We start from the raw sequence: 20,661 nt of genomic DNA on the forward strand, positions 1-20,661 counted from the left end.
TCATCCGTGATGACAGGCTGTCATTTCAAAGCTTTACTGCCATCTACTGCAGCGGAGTGCACTTATCTATGAATTACTCTGGCTGAAAAAACATTCTACAGGGGTTATGGCACAACCTAGTGGCTATTTGTGGTACTTTACATTTCCTAAATGTTCCTTCAGAAAACACCGAGCCATCGACGCTTTGTCACCGAAGCAGCTGCCTGCCAGCACAGTGCTTGCTAGATCCGCTTGAATGTAGAAAGATTGAAACGGATCATCCGCATGGGCTATTTGTCTCTCCAAAAACCCAGCGGCAAGAAAAGGATCCAAGGATGGTTTTAGTGCATGTCGGATATCTGGTTCTTCCTGTATTTGGCTCAGTAAGAAATAGAGGTATTTATATTTATTAATCTTTAACACTTACATGTCATGTGCTATGTTCATCTTAATACCACTGGAGCTGCTCGCAAATCTCTTTAGAATCCATTCCAACGTGTTGTTGACGAGCGTTACATTTTATTAACAATTGCAAGACCATACTACACATCTTGGTAGTATGGGTCTGGTCCTATTTGCCTAAATATATATATATATATTTTTCCCCCTTCTCAAATGGAGATGTAGATAACGCTAGCTGTTGACAGCTAACTACTGTAGCTAGTTAGCGCGTGGACCAATGCTATTTAGCTATAATGCTAGCTAAACGTTTCGCTATTTTTGGACATTATATATTGTAGCTAGCTAGTCAGTTCCATTTTAAGAAACACTTAACCAAGTAACATTAATGGTAGTGGTGTAATGTCAGACCACAGACAGTAATGCGTGAAACATGTTTGAAGGTTAGCTAGCTAGCGCGTTCTCTGCAGGTTAGGTTACTGGATAACCTATTTAATCCCAGGATGATGTCATTTGGAGATCATCTTTACTGCTTGCCGAGAGGGTTTTGCGACAAATTCAATTCGCTACGGTAATCTATACAATTTGTATATCACAACTATAGTAGTTTACAAACAGGCAAAATTGACATATATCAAATTATCAAAGCTCTTTTAATTAACACGTCGTATGTTGTTTTCCCCAATATTTAAAACAAGCTATCCACCAGGTGATTTTGCACAAGTCATTTCACGTTGATTCAATACCAAAACATACCGTTTCATAAACCATTTAGGCTACAGTGTAGAGCATAAACTAAATTCATACACTGGCATCAATGATTTCACATTGTGCTTTTTATTTCTGTTCTTATTTCCTGTTTCATAGTATCGAGGCTGGCTCTACATTCTGCATTTATCAGATCTTTGTCGTCCCCCCCATTCTGTAGCTAATGATCATCTGCTGCTGTGTGGTGTGGCGTGGCCTGTTCTCTGTATTTAGCTGTATTGTGAATCCCTTCTTCATTTCCTATTTCCATCAGAAGACATTGCTATTATTTTTGTTTAAACGCCCCCAAGAATGTACCATTCACCCACAATTCATTGTTGTGAAAAAAATGCTAACACCTGTCGTCTCTTTCTGTGAAGTAGCTGTATTGTTAACCCATTTTTAGCTCTTTTAGAGAATCAAATCAATGTAATTGTGTACCGCCCATCCAGTCTTGATATACAACATGCTGTAAATTCCTGTAAAGTGGATACATTTTGCAATTGTTTTGATTTCTGCACTGCTTTACTGAAGACCAGAATTTGGCAAATTTTCTCCATGGAAAGTGCATTGTACAAATGTGGCTAAGTAATGGTTGCAAATTCTCCTATTGGCATTCTTCCATGACATGTAGAACCCATACTTTTTAATATTATGACACACACACACAATTAGGATTATCCCTAGTGTGGTCATCTGAGTGATAAAAAAATGGACAACACATCAAAATGGATTAAATACTGGTACACTGTACCTCTTCCCAACAACCTGTCATAATCGTCTCGATTTGTCTAACACTTTGTTCTTTTTGAGAAGGAGCAAAAAACAAATTCTATAAGTAGTAGATACTCACTGGTGGTTAATCACTTCCTAATGATCCTCAAAAAAAAAAAGTGCAAAATGCTATCCATTTCACAGGGATGCCTATCTCCTGCACTGCTACAGTAAATCCTCTTGTTGAGTAATAACGTCTTTTATTGTTTGGTTGTGGTCGCTCTTTACCCTTTGTTCTGGTAATAGTACTTTCAATGCATGGTCATGTTATGATTCATATGATTTTTTATTTTTTTACATTGAATAGTAAATTCCAATGTAATTTTTCTGTGGTAAAGATGTACCCTGCTGTACTGTGCTGTAGCCAACCACATCTGCTCATTGGATGCTGCTTTTGTTCTTTTTAACCCTTTCATGGAGCATGGTGAGCCTTGCCTTCAGTCTATGTTGTTTATTTTTGTTGCATGGTATTGATATTATTATTATTATTACAACAACCAAAACACAAATTCCACATATACTAATATTTTCCAATAAAGAATATAGTATTTTTCCTAACCTTCAGTGTGCTTCTTGCTGATTTCCATTTGTTGTCTTTATCCCTCCCCTCGTCCCTACCTGCCCACCTCCACCTCACCCACCTCTCCCGCTGTGACAAAGATAGACGATTTCCTTGCATTTCTCATCACAAGGCCTGAATGAGTCTATCCCCTGTCATTCATGGTGATTCTACTAAGACAATTGAAAGTGCAGTGCGCCTCTGATCCTTGGATCAAATGCTAATTTAGCAGGCCTAACTCATTCATTAGTGACTGATTATGAGCTGAATGTGATATTTTAAAACCCACCACCACAATCGGATGTTTCTGAAAGTTGTCAAGATTAGACTCATGACTATTTTCCTAGGCATTTTATAGCCCTGCACCTTCAAATCTACTCCCAACGTAATGATCCAAATGCAATGTAGATATTTGCCCATTTCTCAACTGTAGGGGTTTCACCTGTTTTCATCTGAATGTGTTATCCACTCTTCCACAAACACTTTAGTATGTTCATATTAGAAAAGAGCCTAGCAACTGAAGGTGACACAAAGGACTAGATGTAGGTTCGCCCCAAAATGTTGGTGCTAGGCTGCGTATATCTCAGTGGGTAGATTTAGTTTGATGGTCTTTTTCCTTGACTTCTCTTACTGCTTGAGTCCAAACTAAAATTTGCCGCCATGAAAAGAAAATCACAGACTATGAAGTCTTGTCCTATGAATTGTGTTCTCCCCTTTCAAATATATTTTGTCATATTGGCATCAATGTCACAATGTAGCCTAGACCTACTTCACGTAAATTGAAAGCCATTCCTTTTCACAATCAATGCTATTTCCATTAGAATTGTCAGCCCTGTCTATCCACATATATATTTACACACACACACACACAGTATTAAAACCAAGACAGTACATTGGTAGCATCTGGTTCTCCCTCTCGAGCCTCAACAGCAGCCTGTTCTCTTCAGCTGCCAAATAGCTGTGGTTAAGAAGAGGGAAAAAGTACTGAGATGGCATGCAATGCATTCAAGCTATTTCCCCTGAACCAAGGAATCTACATATGGGAAAGCTTCGGGTAGCACTGTGTGTCTGAGTGACAGAAAGAGATATAGGCCGTATGTAAATTGATACTGATTTCTGGTTGGAGATAAAGCCTACAACGTATTTGTCTATGTAGCTTTAACATTTTGCTGATAGAGACATTTGGGTAGTGATACACTTATTTTAATTTAACCTTTATTTAACTGGGCAAGTCAGTTAAGAACATTCTTATTTACAATGACCGCATGCCCCGGCCAAACCCTAACGACGCCGGGCCAATTGTGCGCCGCCCTACGGGACTCCCAATCACAGCAGGTTGTGATACAGCCTGAAATCAAACCAGGGTCTGTAGTGACGCCTCCAGCACTGCGATGAAGTGCCTTAGACCGCTGCGCCACTCGGGAGCCCAACATAAACATTCACAGTGTTGTTGTACTATATGATACAGCCTTGTGTTACCCACAGTTTAACAGGTGAGAACGTTCTCAGAAAAAGGACTCACTCGCAGCAGTCATCACATTGGTAAAATCCTCAGTGATTTATAATGGAGAAACAGTTATATTACAATTTGAAAAACTCTTAGAAATAGATGTTCTGTTTTCTTTGTCCTGTGGATTAGTGGTTGATCAGCAGGATGTCACACAGTAGATCTAGAAACACTTCTGACAGCAGTTGTGCACTTCTATCAAACAGATTCAAGGTTGTTCTCATATATTACACACAGCCTAATTTGGAAACCACTTGAATACACCATTTTAAATGCACAGTCCTGGCTGCGCCCATTGCCGAAGAGTCAGATGCCCAGAGGTGAGAATCCAAACAGAGGGTCAAAATGTGACATGATGCCATAAAAGACCATTCATGTTTGGAGAAATTAACATTTTCCATGCAGATTGAATGTGTTGCTTCACCATAGGTAAGATTTAGGGCTTTTGTAAAGATCATCCTACAGAAACACAATTGCACACACACTCCACGTCTCATACACAATTAATTCTAACCTACCGTTTCTCTCAGGTGTCTAACTCCCTCTTGATGTTTCCACAGGATCCCTCTTTAACCGGCAGCAGCATAGCCATGCTACCTCTTGCCGGCACTTCCAGCTAGGCCCCCATGCCCCGCTGCCCATTGACTTCCCCATGCCCCACCCAGGTCAGCCCCAGTCGGGCATAAACCCCCACCTGGCTCCCTCTGGCCACCAGCTCCACTCGCCCCTCAACCCCTTACCCCCACACCCCAGTTCCAGGACCTCTTGGTCCCCCTTTCCTACCTCAGGCCTTACACCAGCAATACCTCCTCCAACAGCAGATCCTAGAAGCCCAGAACCGCCGCATCATGCCACCTTCAAGGTATGGGGACTTGGTTTCTGGCTATGCACGCCACTCCCGTAATAACTAGGGTACCTCCATAAGCTTTAGAAATGTCATGTTCTGTACAAACAGCTATATTTTGATGCAACCCCCCAAAATCTGTACAGTTTAATAATGTGCCCCTGGTAAAGGAGTAGTTAACCCCAAAGTTTGGCATGTGTTTTCATACTTCAAAAGTGCTTTTAAATTGAGTCTACATTTCTATGGTATCTGTGGAACCACACAACAGATTGCGGGGAATGTAATGTGTATAGAAACTTTTGGTTGTCCTGTGTCAGCAGACGCACCCCAGAGAGAATGCCCCACCAGTCCCACAGACTGCGGCTGGGGTACGAGTTTGTTCCTGCCCTCCATGTCCCCCCACAGCCTGTTGGCCAGCAGCCTCGCTACCTGGCCGAAGGCACAGACTGGTAAATTACACACCAGCTTGCGCTCATACAATAGTGTGGCTTCATAGTTAAGTCTAATACATTAATCCTGAACTATGGATAATCTTCATTTCAAATTTGAGTCCCCTCCCACGGGCATGATGTAATCCAATGACAATCAATGTTGAATAGTTGATGGGTCTGTGAAATGGGCCCAGTGTTTAATTTGATATTCTCTCTTCTTTCCTCCTGTCCTGTGTGGTTGGTCAGGGACCTGAGTGTGGACGCGGGGCTGCCCCCCCACCAGTACCACATCCGCCCACTGCCCCAGCACTTTCAACACTACCTGACCTCTCCCCGGATGCATCACTTCCCCAGGAACAGCACCTCCACCCAAGTGGTGAGGACATCACAACTACTTTTGTCATGGAATTTAAATGATCAGAATGGACAGTCCCATTTAAAGTGACGTTTCATGATCTGCGCTGCTGGTGTCCTTATTGGCTAAACCACCTGGAGTGTTTGATTTGGTATTCACACCATAGATCATTGGATAGACAGGATTCGGGGATGGCAGGCAGGAAGCAGTATGAAATGCAAAGATGTTTTCTCAGATGAGTTGAGGAGAATGTATCCAGATTACTCCCTCACTGTCTCTCTGTATGTTCTCTCTAGGTTGTCCATGAGATCAGAAACTACCCATATCCTCAGTTACACCTGCTGGCCCTGCAGGGCCTCAACCCCTCCCGCCATGCATCCGCTGTGAGAGAGAGCTACGAGGTGCAGTCATCCCAGTCACACGGCCAAGTCCCATCAACCCCATCACACTATCACCCCCTCACACATACACTTTCACCTCTCACACATCCGTCCCTGCCTCTGTGTGTCCAATGCTGTGGACAGCCTCATGTGGGACTGATCTTCTAATTTCCTCTAGCTCTGTGCTCCAGATGCTTCTGAATCAAAAAAATAACATTGTTTTATGTTTGTTTTTTTATCGTACTGAAAGAAGATAGTTATTGGTCTTTCCCCAAATGTTGCCTGTAGGAGCTACTGCAGCTGGAGGACAGGTTGGGCAGTGTGAACCGAGGGGCCATCCAGACCACTATTGAAAGGTTCACCTTCCCTCACAAATACAAGAAGGTAAGACTATGCCCTCATAAGTTGTGTTGGTAACGGATGTACTGCGGTAGTAAATATAATAGAGTACCATAGAGTAGAATGACACAGATGAACATTGCCATCTCATTTTAGGTTATTGTTAGCCACATTATCTCTCCAAAGAATACTGTCTGCTTCCACTCCAAACTGACTTATCCAGACTATCTGTTCTGGGGTGTACCCAATTTTAAGACCAAGGATGACTCATCTTGTAGGTGAAAGGACCAATTATTATAAAGCTGTGCAAGTCTGATTTGAATCTACTGTACAGTAATGTGAAAGAATCATAAGCATGACATTTTAAGGATCCAATGAGACAGGAACCCGAAAGGCACTTTATAAATTGTGTCTTCTGCAGCATACTGTATGCCGTGTTAGGACGATGGTTCTGAACAGGGTTTTTCAGGACAGCCGTTAGTCATATATCAGAACTACACTATGAGGACTTCAACCATAACTATTTTCATGTGAACTATCGATACTTTGCGAATGAAAATGAGAGATACATTGCCAATGGTAATTGTAGCTGTTGTTGTATATTCTTCTATTTTCCAGAGAATACCCCAGGACCTGAAGCTAGGGCTGGAGGACGACGAACTGGATACAGATGAGAAGTGTACTATCTGTCTATCAATGCTGGAGGATGGAGAGGATGTCAGGTGGGTCTAGTCAAAATGCTAATGAACATTTGGTGTCATGGAAGGTTTGGTGCCAACACATAGTACAGTTTGCAGATCTCTGTGTATCTATGGTCATTTGTATTAACACTCTTCGACATCTTCCTCCACCAACAGGAGATTACCCTGCATGCACCTCTTCCACCAGGCGTGTGTTGACCAATGGCTGGCCACCAGTAGGAAATGCCCCATATGCCGGGTGGACATTGAGACCCAGTTGACACCAGACAGCTGATACCTCTTCTCCCTGCCCCTTCCTGTAATACCCCATAGCATCCCTAGGAGGAGCGCTGCCAAACGTCCCCCTTCCCACCCGCATCACTTATGAGCCTGCCTTCTGAGCCAGTCGAAGAAGACAATGAAGGGGACGAGGGAGCGGGGGAGGGAGGGATTAAGAAACCACACTGATCATACAATAGAGAAACAAAACAGGCTGATGGATGGAGAGAGGCAGAAGGGTGGCAGAATATATAGACAGGTGCTGGGGCTTGATGAGTCTCCATCGGGTTGTGCACAGTAGCATTCGCTTCTCCATAAACCTACTCAAAGATGATTCTCTATCAAACCCCCTAGCATGTGTGTGTATTGTGTTGCTGAGGGTTTATATATATAGGTCTATGTTCGACCGCTGATGTGTGTTGGTCTTCCTCCGTGTGATGAAACCCAAACGCTGAGCTTTAACTACAGCACATCTGTGCAAAATATGAAGAGATATGAAATCAGTAAGGGAATGTTTCTTGAAATGAGCTTCTATGGCCTAATGCTTATGGTGTAATGGAGTGTAGTAGTCTTGTAATTGATCGCCAGTATTTACAACAGAGTGACCGTGTTGTGTAGCAAGCAAAAATCCCACTTTGAGAAATAAGATGGGGTGGGGGTAGAGGGAAAATACTCCTATTTAACAAAGGGGAATAGGCTTACAGGCAATGAGGAAGTGCTAGCTATGTACAAAGGCCAAACATTCTGTGGGTTTCCAGTACAGTAGATCTCTGCCATCACAGTGGATGCTAGAGATGCTATCCAGGCATGGCTTCAGTGGTCTGTATTGTGCTGTAGTGGGGTCTCTATAGTCTAGAACAGAGGCCCCAGATATGCATGCTCTATGGCAGGCTTGGGCTGTCTTGTGATTGTGGAGCAGTAGAAAGTCTGCAGTCTCTCTGCATGTGAACCATAAACAGTATGACTCTCTTACTCATCCATGGAGCAGGATGAAGTTTCCCCTAGACGCTGATATTTGGTCACTGCTGCGTCTCCCTTCCTAATGATTAAGATTAGGATTGGGGGAGGGGTAAACTGATTTCAAGAACTGCTCTTATGGGCAATTTCTACTCACAGCCTCATCCATAGCACGATCTTAAAGGCTGGGGATGCAGTGTCTGTGTCTTGTCTTTAGAGTGAATACAATGTAATCCTTTTCTAACATATACCAGTACCTTATTGCCTACAGAACAAGCACATGTGAGTTATACAGTGCATAGCAAACAACCTCTGTTTCGGTTCCCTTAATTTCAATCTCAGTTGCTCCCGTTGTTCAATACAGGAATACAGCTGGTGTTCCTGGGATATATCCAACTAGTAGGCCTTTGTTCTGTGTCCTAGAATGTGTAAGATGGTCCCCCATGATGGTAGTTGTGTATGGTATTGCTAGAACCACTGTAAACTGTTCAGTGATGGAAGCTGTTTTCTCTATATCGTGCATGAATCATGTTGGTGTAGTTCACTTGAACGAGGGTTAAAGGGAGAAAAAGCCATTCGTTTGAAAATACCAAACAATTATTCTTACTATTTACATTTCTTTGATTTGTTTTAATTTTTTTTCTTCATTTTGGTTTTCTTACTATCAATTTGTTTTGAGCGCTCATGCCAATTTGGACATTGGACCAAGTAAAGCCAAGTCCTTGTCCATTTTTTTTAAACAATTTTGAAGACATGGCTCCAATGCTGCAAAAAAAAAAACATATTTATTAATGTAGCTTGTGTTTTGTAAATGCACTAAAATATGGGGTTGCCTGAAGTAGATTTGGTGGTGTGGGGTCTCCTTGTTCTAGCTTATGCGTCTGTGTTCGTTACACATGTCTTCATGCTTCCTTGTGTACTTTTGGAGGTTGACTTGACTGTGTTGCGTTTTTTATTTTCCTTTGTCCAAACCCTCCATCCAAAAATACTAGACAGACAAACAAGGAGGGTTGCTACTTCACATAGGATGCTGTGAGTTGAAATGCCTTAAGTATTTAACAATCATAATTTATTACTAACCGTAGCTATTGTGGTGGCATATTTCATGTATTTTCTCTCTTGATTTTGCAATTGAATCAATCTATTTATTTAGAAATAACACAATGTAAAAAAAATAATAATAATAATACCTCATTATGCATTGGTTGGTGGGGATGCTTTGCATGCAAGTTGCGTTTTTCATAAGGAGAACATGTAATTTGGAAGGGTGTAATGTGAGCTGTCTCTAGCCAACGTGGTGCTGTTGATCTTGATTTACATTCCATTCAATGTCATATCGAAGATCCCCCCCCCTCCCCTGCTTTGATCGAGTGGACAGACTGTGACTAGCTGCAAATGTTTTAGCATGTAAACCTCCTAGCATGGCTATACCCCTTGCTGGCATAGAGGAAATATGATACTCTTTTATTTTTCATATTTATCCCTGATCATTACCAGTTTCTCAGTTTGTTTTCATTTGTTTCGATTTACCTCGATTGTATATTTCACCATATGTGAATGTTGGGTGTCTCCATTCAGACCATACCTTTCTCTGGCCCAGCTATATTAACTCCTCCCATATGAATGAATAACTCCATTATTAGGTACTTTGTATTGCTGGCAAATGCTGTGTTTGTGTAGTTAGGTGCGAGAGGTGGCTAACATGATAAACTTGAGCTATTGGGTCTTATTTTTTTCTGGTTTGATACTCTAGTGTGGTTTTACACCTGGGTATAATAAGCTAACCACCCGTTTTCTGTGTGCATTTTCTTAATAATAACAATTTATTAATCCGACATATATCCGATTGGAATGAAGCTGACTGGTCTTATTTTTTATTTTTCCTGCTGTCACTGGCCTTACCCCATATCTAGGGCCACGAGTTTTTCCTGGTCAGGAAAAACTCCTGACTTGCCCTCTGTCCTCTACAGACGGTATACTGCGTTAGCGGACAGTAGCCATAGTATTTTAACTCGAGCTGGTGAAGGGGAATGAACAGTAGAATCCTAAAGCACAAGCTTTCTAATGCATGTCCTCCTCAGGTTTTCATATGTGTACATGGGCGTAGCTGTAGACGTGTTTAATATAAGGCTGTACCTTCTTGAATATTACAGATGTTTTCTTTGCTGCTGACAAACTGTTGATGAAACTAACCTGCCAGTGATTTAAAGGGAAGTGGCCATCTTTGTACAACACACTGCTGTTTTGCTGTAACTGCGCAATGTGTTATGAGCTGGGGTATTTTATAGACGAAGTATGTATCAATAATATGAAAAGCAATAGCTAAATGATAATGAAGAATAACATGGATCAGTGAATATTGTGGAAAATCTTTAGATTTACTTTTGGTGGATTTTGTACTGTATTTATTACTAATGATGATGCAAAAAGTTGCATAGCTTAACCCAAACTGTTCTGTCTCCTTTTTTTATTTATTGTCTTGTATATGATCTTTTTGTATGTGTTTTTCAAATAAACTGCCCAAAATGCTGAAAGTACCTGGTTAAGGATTATTCAATTTTTCTAGTAAATACTTAACTTCATGACACAAGAATCGGTACAAATGTTTATAAACACAAAGCAAGTATAAAATCAAAATATCAGCAATAATCCTAACAATTAGGCTATGGACACACAGAGCCTGTGCATGAAATACATGTCAACAGTGGTGTATCTAGTCCAGCATGAGTGAATAGAATCACATGTTATGAATATGCTTCTGAGTATCATTTGTTTCTATATAGTTATCACCTATGTTCTCTGTTTATGTTTCACAAAGTTAAATATTAAAACATACAAATACAATTCTGACTGAAAAGTACTCCAGAACCCCCCCCACCACCACCACCACCACCACCAATACATAAATAGCTGGTCCCAAGTCCCTTAAAACCTTTTAAGGATCAGAACCTTTTATCCATTTTTTGCCTAAAATGACATAACGCATGTAGCTCAGGACCTGAAGCAAGGATATGCATATTCTTGATACCATTTGAAAGGAAACACTTTGAAGTTTATGGAAATGTGAAATTAATGTAGGATAATAACACATTAGATCTGGTAAAAGATGATGCAAACAAAAAAACACGTTCATTTAAAAAAAAATCATTATCTTTGAAATGCAATAGAAAGGCCATAATAAATCAGAAACAGAAGGGGTTCAAACTTTAGAAGTTCCTACATTTTAATATAAAAATTGGTTTTATCAGACAAAACTATGCTACATTTTATCTCTGGGTCCCCCAGGATGACGAATCAGAGCAAGATTACTGAATGTAAGTACATTATTTACCTTCAGAGGTGAATGTATCAAACCAGTTGCTGTGATAAAAGTTTTGTAGTTGTGCACTCTCCTCAAACAATAGCATGGTATTTTGTCACTGTAATAGCTACTGTAAATTGGACAGTGCAGTTAGATTAACAAGAATTTAAGCTTTCTGCCCATATAAGACATGTCTATGTCCTGAGACATTTTCTTGTTACTTACAAAGTCATGCTAATCACATTAGCGCACGTTAACACAACTGTCCCGGTGGAGGGACAACGATCCCGTAGAGGTTACTCTAGAGTCAACGTCCGCGCCTCCATGGGAAATCTAATTAGCATAACATAATAAACAAATCCCCATAAAAATCTGTCTGTTTAAACTAGAGATATGGTTTTTGCATGAGCTGATAATCTACCTCCTCCTACAATGGCGACTTTCCGCATCTGCGGGGTGGCCGAGCTACAGCTGTGTTTGTCAGACCATGAGACGTCTCGAAAATCGGTCCTCTCACAAAAACCTTTGCAGCATCCGAATGGTTTGGCATCCAAACTAATATGACCACTCTATGGAAAGATGAGACTCTCACGAACACAACGGTCACGTGACTCGTCTAAAGTCGGTACCACCGATCTGCCAACTTCTGTCTGTATCGTCTGAACAGTTTGGCTAGGACGCCCACAAGCATCACAAGACTCGTCTGAAGGTAGCCCAGTACCAGTTAAAACAATTAATGAAACAGTATATTTGGAAGTAGTTTAGTGTTTTAAAAAAAAAGGGGGGGGGGGTTAAATATGGGTACATTTAAAAATATATATAAATTTAAAATCCTGATCTTTCTTATATCTCTCAGATATAGGACAGCCACTTTAAAGCAAACTTAATTTTGATAGATTTTTTTCCAGGTATGAATCTACTGACTAATAGCAGTAAGCCCCCACCGGCTTAGACTACTAAGGGTTAACATGGATACTTGTCAGTATTTGGGGTAGAGCACTCTTTGTATCTGCCCATCTGCCTTCTGAGGATCCAACCACTTCCCACACAGGAAGATAGTGGTGACCGAGTTGGCTGTGTTGGTAACCTCTACACACTCCAGGTACCAACCAGAGTTGTGGCTTGAGCCATCATGCTCAACTTTGACCCTCAGCAGCTCCCCTAAATCCAACATCTCCAGAATAAAATGATCTGTTTGTCCCCGCTCAAAAAGGTTTCGGAACTTCTGCTTTAAGGAACGCTTTCCGGAATCCCCATTGGAGCCATATATGGTGATGTAAACGTTAGAGTCAGTTCCGGCCCTTTTGACGTCGCCGGTGATGACGATTATCTCGTATTTGACGGGCACGAGGCTGCGGACCTTGCTGGCAAAGCTCTCAATGGTCTTAAAGCATTCGAAGGTCAGAAACTTGTCCCGTTTGGCTGCTAGAGGGATCTGGGCATCACAGTGGAATAAATACCTGGACAGGAACAGAAAGAGAAGCATAATGACATGAGTTTAGACATGATGAGGAAAAATACCTGTCTTTGTTTCCCAGAAGTTTTCACTCACTTGTTTTCAAGTCCCTTCTCTGTCACCACAACTTCCAGGACGTGCCAGAAGGCCTCACCCTTCACCTTTTTGCTGTCTTTAGTCGTGTGCCCCACACAGATGCCAGCTATCTCACCCACATGCTTGGAGGAAAACTCAAACGTGTCTGTGGCTCCACTGAAAAGAAACATCCACAGGATTTTACTCTCCCTTCTTTGATATCTGTAAAATAATTATTCTTCTAAGCACAGTATGAACTTCACTGTCCTGAAATTAAAGGCCTGCTGAAAACAGTAAGATCAATAGAAAAGGTAGAACGCCAGAGCACTTGAAAGAGAAGAGAAGATTCTTTAGGGGAACCAATAACAAGAGAATGGCTTGAAGTGTTTCTTTGAGAACCTACCAAAGGAACCTCTTTTTCTTTGAACTATTCTCTAGCACAAACTCCTTTGAACGTCCCCTCTTTCCTTCCAGCACGATCCACACATTCTCCTTGGTGTCTGCGTCATCAGTGTTAGCTGTTGTTGTGGCAATTTCATATTCTGGAGAAAGAATTAAAAAATGCAACCTCTTAAATTCTAACTGAATTTATTCATAACATATGTGCCTGCCATGTAAAATATAATAACATATCTACAATCCCTAGCCTAGATGTTAGGTGTAGGGATTGAAAGGAAATGTAAACTGATCTGGTAGACTATATTCACTTATATGTTGATATTCATTCATATGGAGTCTCAATTAACCGAACATTCCAAATGGTAAATCTAATAGAGCGGCCATCCACTTATCATGGAACAATCTATTTCTCTGGAGTTTTCTTGGCTCACTAGTCTACATCAGGGTCAGAGGTGAACTCACTGGTCTTGTCACTGAAGTCTAGGATGTCGTTGTTGGCACAGGCCAGCTCTGTCATGATCTGCCCGTCGTCCACATTCTTGGCCAGCCAGCGGCCACATGGGAAACGGAAATTCTGGTCCATCGTCTCATCTTTCACATCAATGTACTCCAGGTGCCAACCCGGAGCAGGACCTGAGAGAAACACAGGTTTATGGCTTATATTCTTGCCTCTACTCCAATCAGCCACTTCAAGAATAGAGCTTAGTTTCCCCTTGCTGTAAATCCCGTGTACAGAACTGCAGATGCCAAGAAATCTATCAATCAAAAGTGAGAAAGAAAGCTCTCCTGTGTCCTGTTTCAGTCCGTTTGGCCACCGCCATCACCGTTTGTGATAAAACTATGTGGCATGGCACATGAAGACCTGTTCCTCACCCTTGTTGTCGTGCCATACGCGGATCTTGGAAAGCTCTCCCAGGCTGAGGATGTCTGGGAAGCGGAACACATCTTTTGACTTCCGCTCAAACTTGTTTCTGCTACCGCCCTCCTTTAGTGCCAGCGTACCAGTGTCTCCGTTCTCCCCAAACACTATCAGGAACACGTTGGCATCAGTGCCCGCGCCTGGAAGAGAGGGGGAAAAGGAATATTAAAGATGGTGAGAAAAAAAAGGTAGAACCAGGGGGTGCCTAGTGGGTGCAGGAGTTTTTCCCATGTGGAATTTTGTTCTCATGTGGAGCTGTTGTGACCCACCTCCGATGTCACTGGTCTGGACCTGGATGATGTAGGTGGTCCTCTCCACCATCTCCTCCTCATCCACCACCGCTGCCAGCTCACAGATCTTAGTCCTTTTGGGCCCTTTGGTCTTCGACAGCCAGTTCTCATTGGTAAACACAGACACCTCCTCTGTAGTCAGGTTATGCATCACGATCTAGAGGACACGTACAGTATGCCATACATACCAGACATTTATATTAACATTTTAATCTATTAGCAGACTCTCAGGGTAATTTACAGAAACTGTTTTGAGATAAGAAGGCTGAAATAAACACAATACAGTATGGGGGAACTCCGACTCAAGTAAAGCGCGTGTAAATGGAGCGTAATTCTTTTCTCTCTAAGCATATTCTGACCTTGAACTTAAGCATGAGAATAGGATGCTATTCACCCGCTACTCATCTGGGGTGGAGATCAAATAAATGAAGGTGTGGTAGAAGTATGTCTCTGGCAGCGTTTCCCAAACCCGGTCCTCGGGATCCCAAGGGGTACAAGTTTAGGTTTTTGCCCTAGCTCTACACAGCTGATTCAAATAATAAACTAATCATCAAGCTTTGATTATTTCAATCAGCTGTGTAGTACTAGGACAAAAAACAAAACGTGCACACCTTGGGGCCCCCAGGACCGAGTTTGGGAAACGCTGGTCTACGGATATGCCTTCTGACCTTGTCTTAATTTCCCTAATAATTCCACCACCTTTACGAGTGAGGAAACCATGAACAAGGACTAACGAACCTGCCTATTCCAAGTGGAAAAGGCATTCTACTTTGTTTTTCCAAATAGAAATCCAACCATTCAGAGGGCCTCCTGAGTGGCGCAGTGGTCTAAGGCACCGCATCACAGTGCTAGCTATGCCACTAGAAATCCTGGTTCGAGTCAAGCTGGCCGCGATGGGAGACCCATGGGGCGGCGTACAATTGGCCCAGCATCGTCCGAGTTAGGGGAGGGTTTGGCTGGCCGGGACTTCTGTGGCGGGGCGACACGGTTGCCAGGTGTGTGGTGTTTTCTCTGACATATTGGTGCGGCTGGCTTCCGGGTTAAGCGGGCATTGTGTCAAGAAGCAGTGCGGCAAGCTGGGTCGTTTTTCGGAGGATGCACGGCTCTTAATCGTCTCCCGTGTCTGTACAGGAGTTGCAGCGATGGGACAAGACTGTAACTACCAATTGGACACCATGAAATCGGGGAGAGAAAAGGGTTAATAAAAAAGGAATCGAACCATTCTGCATTACAACTTAATAAGAGCCAGGTAAATGAGTAATCTGTTTGGATAAGGGAATTGTAAATATAAATTACACTTGTTTTACATCTATTTGTTGCACCCTCTACAACCACTGTGATTATTATTTGACCATGCTGGTCATCTATGAACATTTGGACATCTTGAAGAACGATCTGGCCTTAATGGCCATGTACTCGTATAATCTCTACCCGCACAGATAGAAGAGGACTGGCCACCCCTCAGAGCATGGTTCCTCTCTAGGTTTCTTCCTAGATTCCAACCTTTCCAGGGAGTTTTTCCTTGCCACCGTGCTTCTACATCTGCATTGCTTTCTGTTTGGGGTTTTAGGCTGGGTTTCTGTATAATCACTTTGTGACATCTGCTGATGTAAAAAGGGCTTTATAAATATATTTGATTGATTGATTTGACCGTATAATCGCTGGAGGAGACAAATGTGCAACCAGTCATATGGCAGCAAACTGAAGCATTGCAACATATCAACTTTCCCACAGTAAAGTTTATGAAATGTTGTGTCATTATGCAGAATTTAAATTGTACAGCCTTTTAACTTGCAGGGATGGGCACTCTCAAATGTCTTAATTATAGGCTACCCCGACTTTCTCTGTTTCCTATTTCTATCATGTTAAATATGATCCACTGTCAGTGTCGATCTGTTTCCTATTTCTATCATGTTAAATATGATCCACTGTCAGTAGGCCTAATAACCACACATATTCAACAACCCATTTACTGTTGGTCCCCCTTCAGTTGGTAGGCTTTAGCCAACATTATCATTCCATTTAATGACATTGTTTCGTTTACCTTCATTTGCTGAGGATTACATGTAGGCTAATTAAATCGTTATGGAGTGGAGCGCAGACCAAGCCGTAACAGTTTGAGCCCAACCCATTGGCGCATTAATGGTTAGTGCAGGCAATAGATGATGGTCTAGCCTACTATTTTACACTATTTCCCCTATTATAATTCTATGTACACTAAACTTCCAACATTATCATGGGTTGAAGAACTGAATGTGCCACAAACCACCGTTTTCTTTCTTTTGTGCTTAAAGGCTCTACAAACCAATTTTTTTTATGATTCATAAATACTTTCCTAAACCTAAATGATCAACAAGATCAGAGTATTTTTTTTAATCTATCAATTGGTGCTGAAACGGAGATGAATAAGCATATATTTAGATGGCTTTCTTTCATTGATCCCTAATATTCTGAACCCGTTCTCTTAATATATTCTAGTCTGTTGACAAAATTCAAACTAAAAGGTACACCGTATTTAAAGGGATGGCTTACGATAAATGTACTGAAAACCCTATTAGATGAAAACTCCACGAGAAATTCTGTTGACCAGCAAGTGGGAGCGTTTTCAGCAGTTTAATGTCATTTATTCAGAGCGCACAAGGTAGCCACAGCTGCAGAGTGCGATACAAGACTGAATAAGGTGTTAATAGGAAATACTGAGAAGTGAGTAGGAAAGGCACGTATAGAAAAGAAGTCTGAATCGGCCCCTATGAGCACGGTAAGTTTGAGTGCCAACCCTGTCGAGGAACCAGTCAGGGCGACTCCCAGAGCCGTCGATGCGAACCCTGATCTTCTTCAGAGGAGCGATGTCATCTATCTCCAGGTTAAACGTGTCCTCTTGACCTCTCTCAAACCTGTGGAGGAAGACATGGCTAGATAAGTACAAGGGCTCCAATGGTTCGAATAATCGTGGCCAGGAAAAAAATAGCCTCTTAAACTCTGAACCCCTCTGGTGGCATTTTCTAAATGACGCATAATACTGTATACTACCCTCACAAAGTACATTTCAGTTTCAAAACTATAAGTCCTACAAACACATACTGTTAGAAAGGTAAGGACTGTGGGATTCTTATAAAAGTGTCAGAAACAATGCGACAAAAGAATTACTGAAATGTACAGTTTTTTTGTACAGGGCCCCCAATTGTCCCCATGTTGGAGAATAAGAGATTTGAAAGTCTAGGTTTGAAATAAAACATGTCACCAATTACTGTTCCAGAAGTGTTTTTTTTATATAAAGAATATACATTTGTCAGTTCTTTTGGCCTCGAAACATGCGCAAACTCCCATAGGAACACAGCCATTTTAAAAGTGCAGGGCTTGTGCAACGTGCCATGCCTTCATTTATCGTCTTATAGGAATGATATACATGTGAGAGAGCTGAAGTCTCTATCCATCTTTGCTGTAAATACACCCCCTGTCTGATTCCAAATTCGTCCACTAGATCGCAGTAGGAGATCACATGACGTCTCTTGGCCACCTGAAACCAGTTGCGTCTAGTTTGGGTAGTGAGTCACTGTGCTAAAATGGCTGAACGGATTTTCAAGCCTGACATCTTAAAATGACCTTAGCAATTAAGGCTTTCAAGTTTGTGTTGTTGAAGTAAGACAGGTGAGGAACCTTAAAACGTATTTTCCCATTCACGTTTCCTATTGTAAACGATGAGCTAGATCAACGGCGCATGTGGAGGATGCATACAAGGAAATGTGGATGGAGAAGCATATGCATTGCTTTACAATGACTACCAGGGTGTACCCTTTCCATGCATACTAAATGTTTGTACTTTTGGTGCATTGCATACTCCATGAATATGACCATAGCGTATTATTTATGGCCTTTATGTGAGCCGGTGAAAAAACTTGCCGGCCCAGTACATGGCCCAAAGCAACTGTTCAGAGTTTAACAGGCTAGGGTAGGGTACCCCATAATATCATCACATGGACATCCCCCGATGTTGGCCCCCTAATGTTGGTACAGCCCAATACAAGTCAACCCAGTCAACATTAGAGTCACTCTATTGAATGACAGTGTGATGTCACCTGTCCTCATTCTTGGGCAGCAGCATCTCCTCTGTGCTCCCATTGGCTCCAAACACAGACAGGAAGATGTTGGTGTCCGTCCCTGCATCCTGGGTGTCGCCTGTGATGACCGTGGCCACATAGATGATCTGGAGGGGAAACATACATGTGTCCTGTATTTAAGCGCCATTGAGATAGCAGAATCTCTTTCAAGGAAGCCCTCGCCACGAAGGAGCATCCCAAGCACAGGTATGTATATAAACATCCAATCACATTGAAAACACCTCTCTGTCACAAAGTGGTATTCAGTGTGTTATTGTCCCAACAAACTTACCTTCCGGACGATATTGATACTGTTGGCATCTAGTACGTTGAACAGTCTGCCGGTGAGACCGTCTCCTCTGTCCTTGGCTAACCAGCACTTACACTGGAAGATGTACTTGATGCCTTTGGTCGGCACAGCAACCGACAGCTCGTCCACCAACCAGCAGCTCTCTGGGGTTGCCCCATTATGACCCAGCTGGAGGGGGGAGAGAAAGAGCAAGAGGGAGAGAAAGAGATAAATATAGGAAGCGAGGAAGAGAGAGAGGTAGAGGCAACCACAAAAGCTGGTAACCTATTAAAATCAAATATCCAAATATCAGCCTTATTCTTAGCTTAATCCTAACCCTAAATGGGTAATGAACAGCTTCCATTCTAGCATGACAAGCCTAGTGAGTAGCGTCCTCATCCTTACCTCCACCCTCTTGATCTCTCCCACGTCAGTTCCGTAACACTGGAAGTTCTCCATGGTCCCTGCGGCGAAGCTCTTCTTCCCCTCAGGCAGGTCCAGCCACAGACGCTCCGTCTCAATGTCATTGGGTCCCATAACGATGACATAAACCCTGGCTGTGGTGCTGGCATCAGGGTCCATAGCAGTAGACACAGTGAAGTGGTAGGGGATGACTGGCCAGCAGGAAGGAAGGAGAACACCCACACAGTGTTTACATGCTCCCAGAGTTTAATGAAGCAACGTTGCAAACAATGTGCTCGCTTACCTGGACCTTCCTCTACGACCGCCTTTTTCTTCTTCTTCTTCTTGTTTGCATTCCTGTCCAGCCCTGTCTTGGCCTGGGTGCTCTTCTTGTTTGGATCAACGTTCCTCTCACCCTCATAATCCTGGGAAGTGCCAAAACAATCCACTAAAGAACATCACAATGATGCCAACAGTTCTGATGAGACTAGAACAATGCCAGAAGCTCTGGATATTGCTTTTGGGGGGCTTTACATTCCGCCTGTAAAAAAATCTGTAATATAAACCCTATTACTGTTACCTTGATGTAGAAGGTTCTCTCGATGCGTTTGTCCTCCTTCTTCTTGGAAAGCCAACGCTCACACAGGAACATATATACCTCCTCTGTTTCCATGTCCATCACCTCTACCTGGTCCAGGTACCAGTCTGTCCCCATAAATTCGGAGTTGTCGTGGCGAATACGGATCTTAAACACCTGGCCAAGATCCACCGCCTCGATGGAGAACTTATCCACCTGGGAGAGAGAAGAAGAAAGGACCCCATGCAGTGAAGTCAAATTAACCGGTCTGATCTTAGTGACTACGATGGACTGAGAGAGGCTTGAGGGAATCAGGGACCAGTCCTCCATTACATTTATTAGTTACCCCTAATAGACAGTGTTAGTATCCCATGGAACTACATGGTAAACTACACTGAACAAAAATATAAACGGAACATGCAACAATTTCTAAGATTTTACTGAGTTACAGTCGACATAATGAAATCAATCAATTTAAATACATGAATTACGCCCTAATCTATGGATTTCAAATGACTGGAAATAAAGATATGCATTTGTTGGTTACAGATATCTTCACAAAAAGGTAGGGGCGTGGATCAGGAAACCAGTCAGTATCTGGTGAGACCATCATTTGCTTTATGCAT

The 20,661-nt window shown here is 42.3% G+C and overlaps 2 protein-coding genes across 2 annotated transcripts in view; one reads left to right on the forward strand and one right to left on the reverse strand.

The window, feature by feature from the left end:
- Positions 1–101: 101 nt before the first annotated feature.
- Positions 102–10,767, forward strand: LOC112248797 (E3 ubiquitin-protein ligase RNF165). The gene is given in 10 exon segments (XM_024418116.2): positions 102–375; positions 4,526–4,704; positions 4,707–4,728; positions 4,731–4,827; positions 5,130–5,258; positions 5,487–5,616; positions 5,892–5,996; positions 6,264–6,359; positions 6,933–7,036; positions 7,172–10,767. Coding segments are annotated over 10 exon segments (1,041 nt in total). The 5' UTR covers positions 102–314; the 3' UTR covers positions 7,290–10,767.
- A 908-nt stretch (positions 10,768–11,675) lies between these two features.
- LOC112248798 (lipoxygenase homology domain-containing protein 1-like) overlaps positions 11,676–20,661 on the reverse strand; it is a 39,555-nt gene continuing 30,569 nt past the window's right edge. Inside the window, exons 34-45 of the mRNA XM_042320737.1 lie at positions 20,039–20,251; positions 19,763–19,883; positions 19,462–19,670; positions 19,060–19,245; positions 18,747–18,874; positions 17,447–17,564; positions 14,650–14,827; positions 14,335–14,520; positions 13,924–14,094; positions 13,466–13,604; positions 13,084–13,239; positions 11,676–12,991 (exon numbers count right to left, since the gene is read on the reverse strand). Of these exons, the coding sequence (XP_042176671.1) occupies positions 12,511–12,991; positions 13,084–13,239; positions 13,466–13,604; positions 13,924–14,094; positions 14,335–14,520; positions 14,650–14,827; positions 17,447–17,564; positions 18,747–18,874; positions 19,060–19,245; positions 19,462–19,670; positions 19,763–19,883; positions 20,039–20,251 (2,286 nt within the window). The 3' untranslated portion in view covers positions 11,676–12,510. The remainder of the gene's footprint in view (positions 12,992–13,083; positions 13,240–13,465; positions 13,605–13,923; positions 14,095–14,334; positions 14,521–14,649; positions 14,828–17,446; positions 17,565–18,746; positions 18,875–19,059; positions 19,246–19,461; positions 19,671–19,762; positions 19,884–20,038; positions 20,252–20,661) is intronic.

This window comes from Oncorhynchus tshawytscha, linkage group LG04 (assembly GCF_018296145.1).
Source record: "Oncorhynchus tshawytscha isolate Ot180627B linkage group LG04, Otsh_v2.0, whole genome shotgun sequence".
Lineage (NCBI taxonomy): Eukaryota > Metazoa > Chordata > Actinopteri > Salmoniformes > Salmonidae > Oncorhynchus > Oncorhynchus tshawytscha.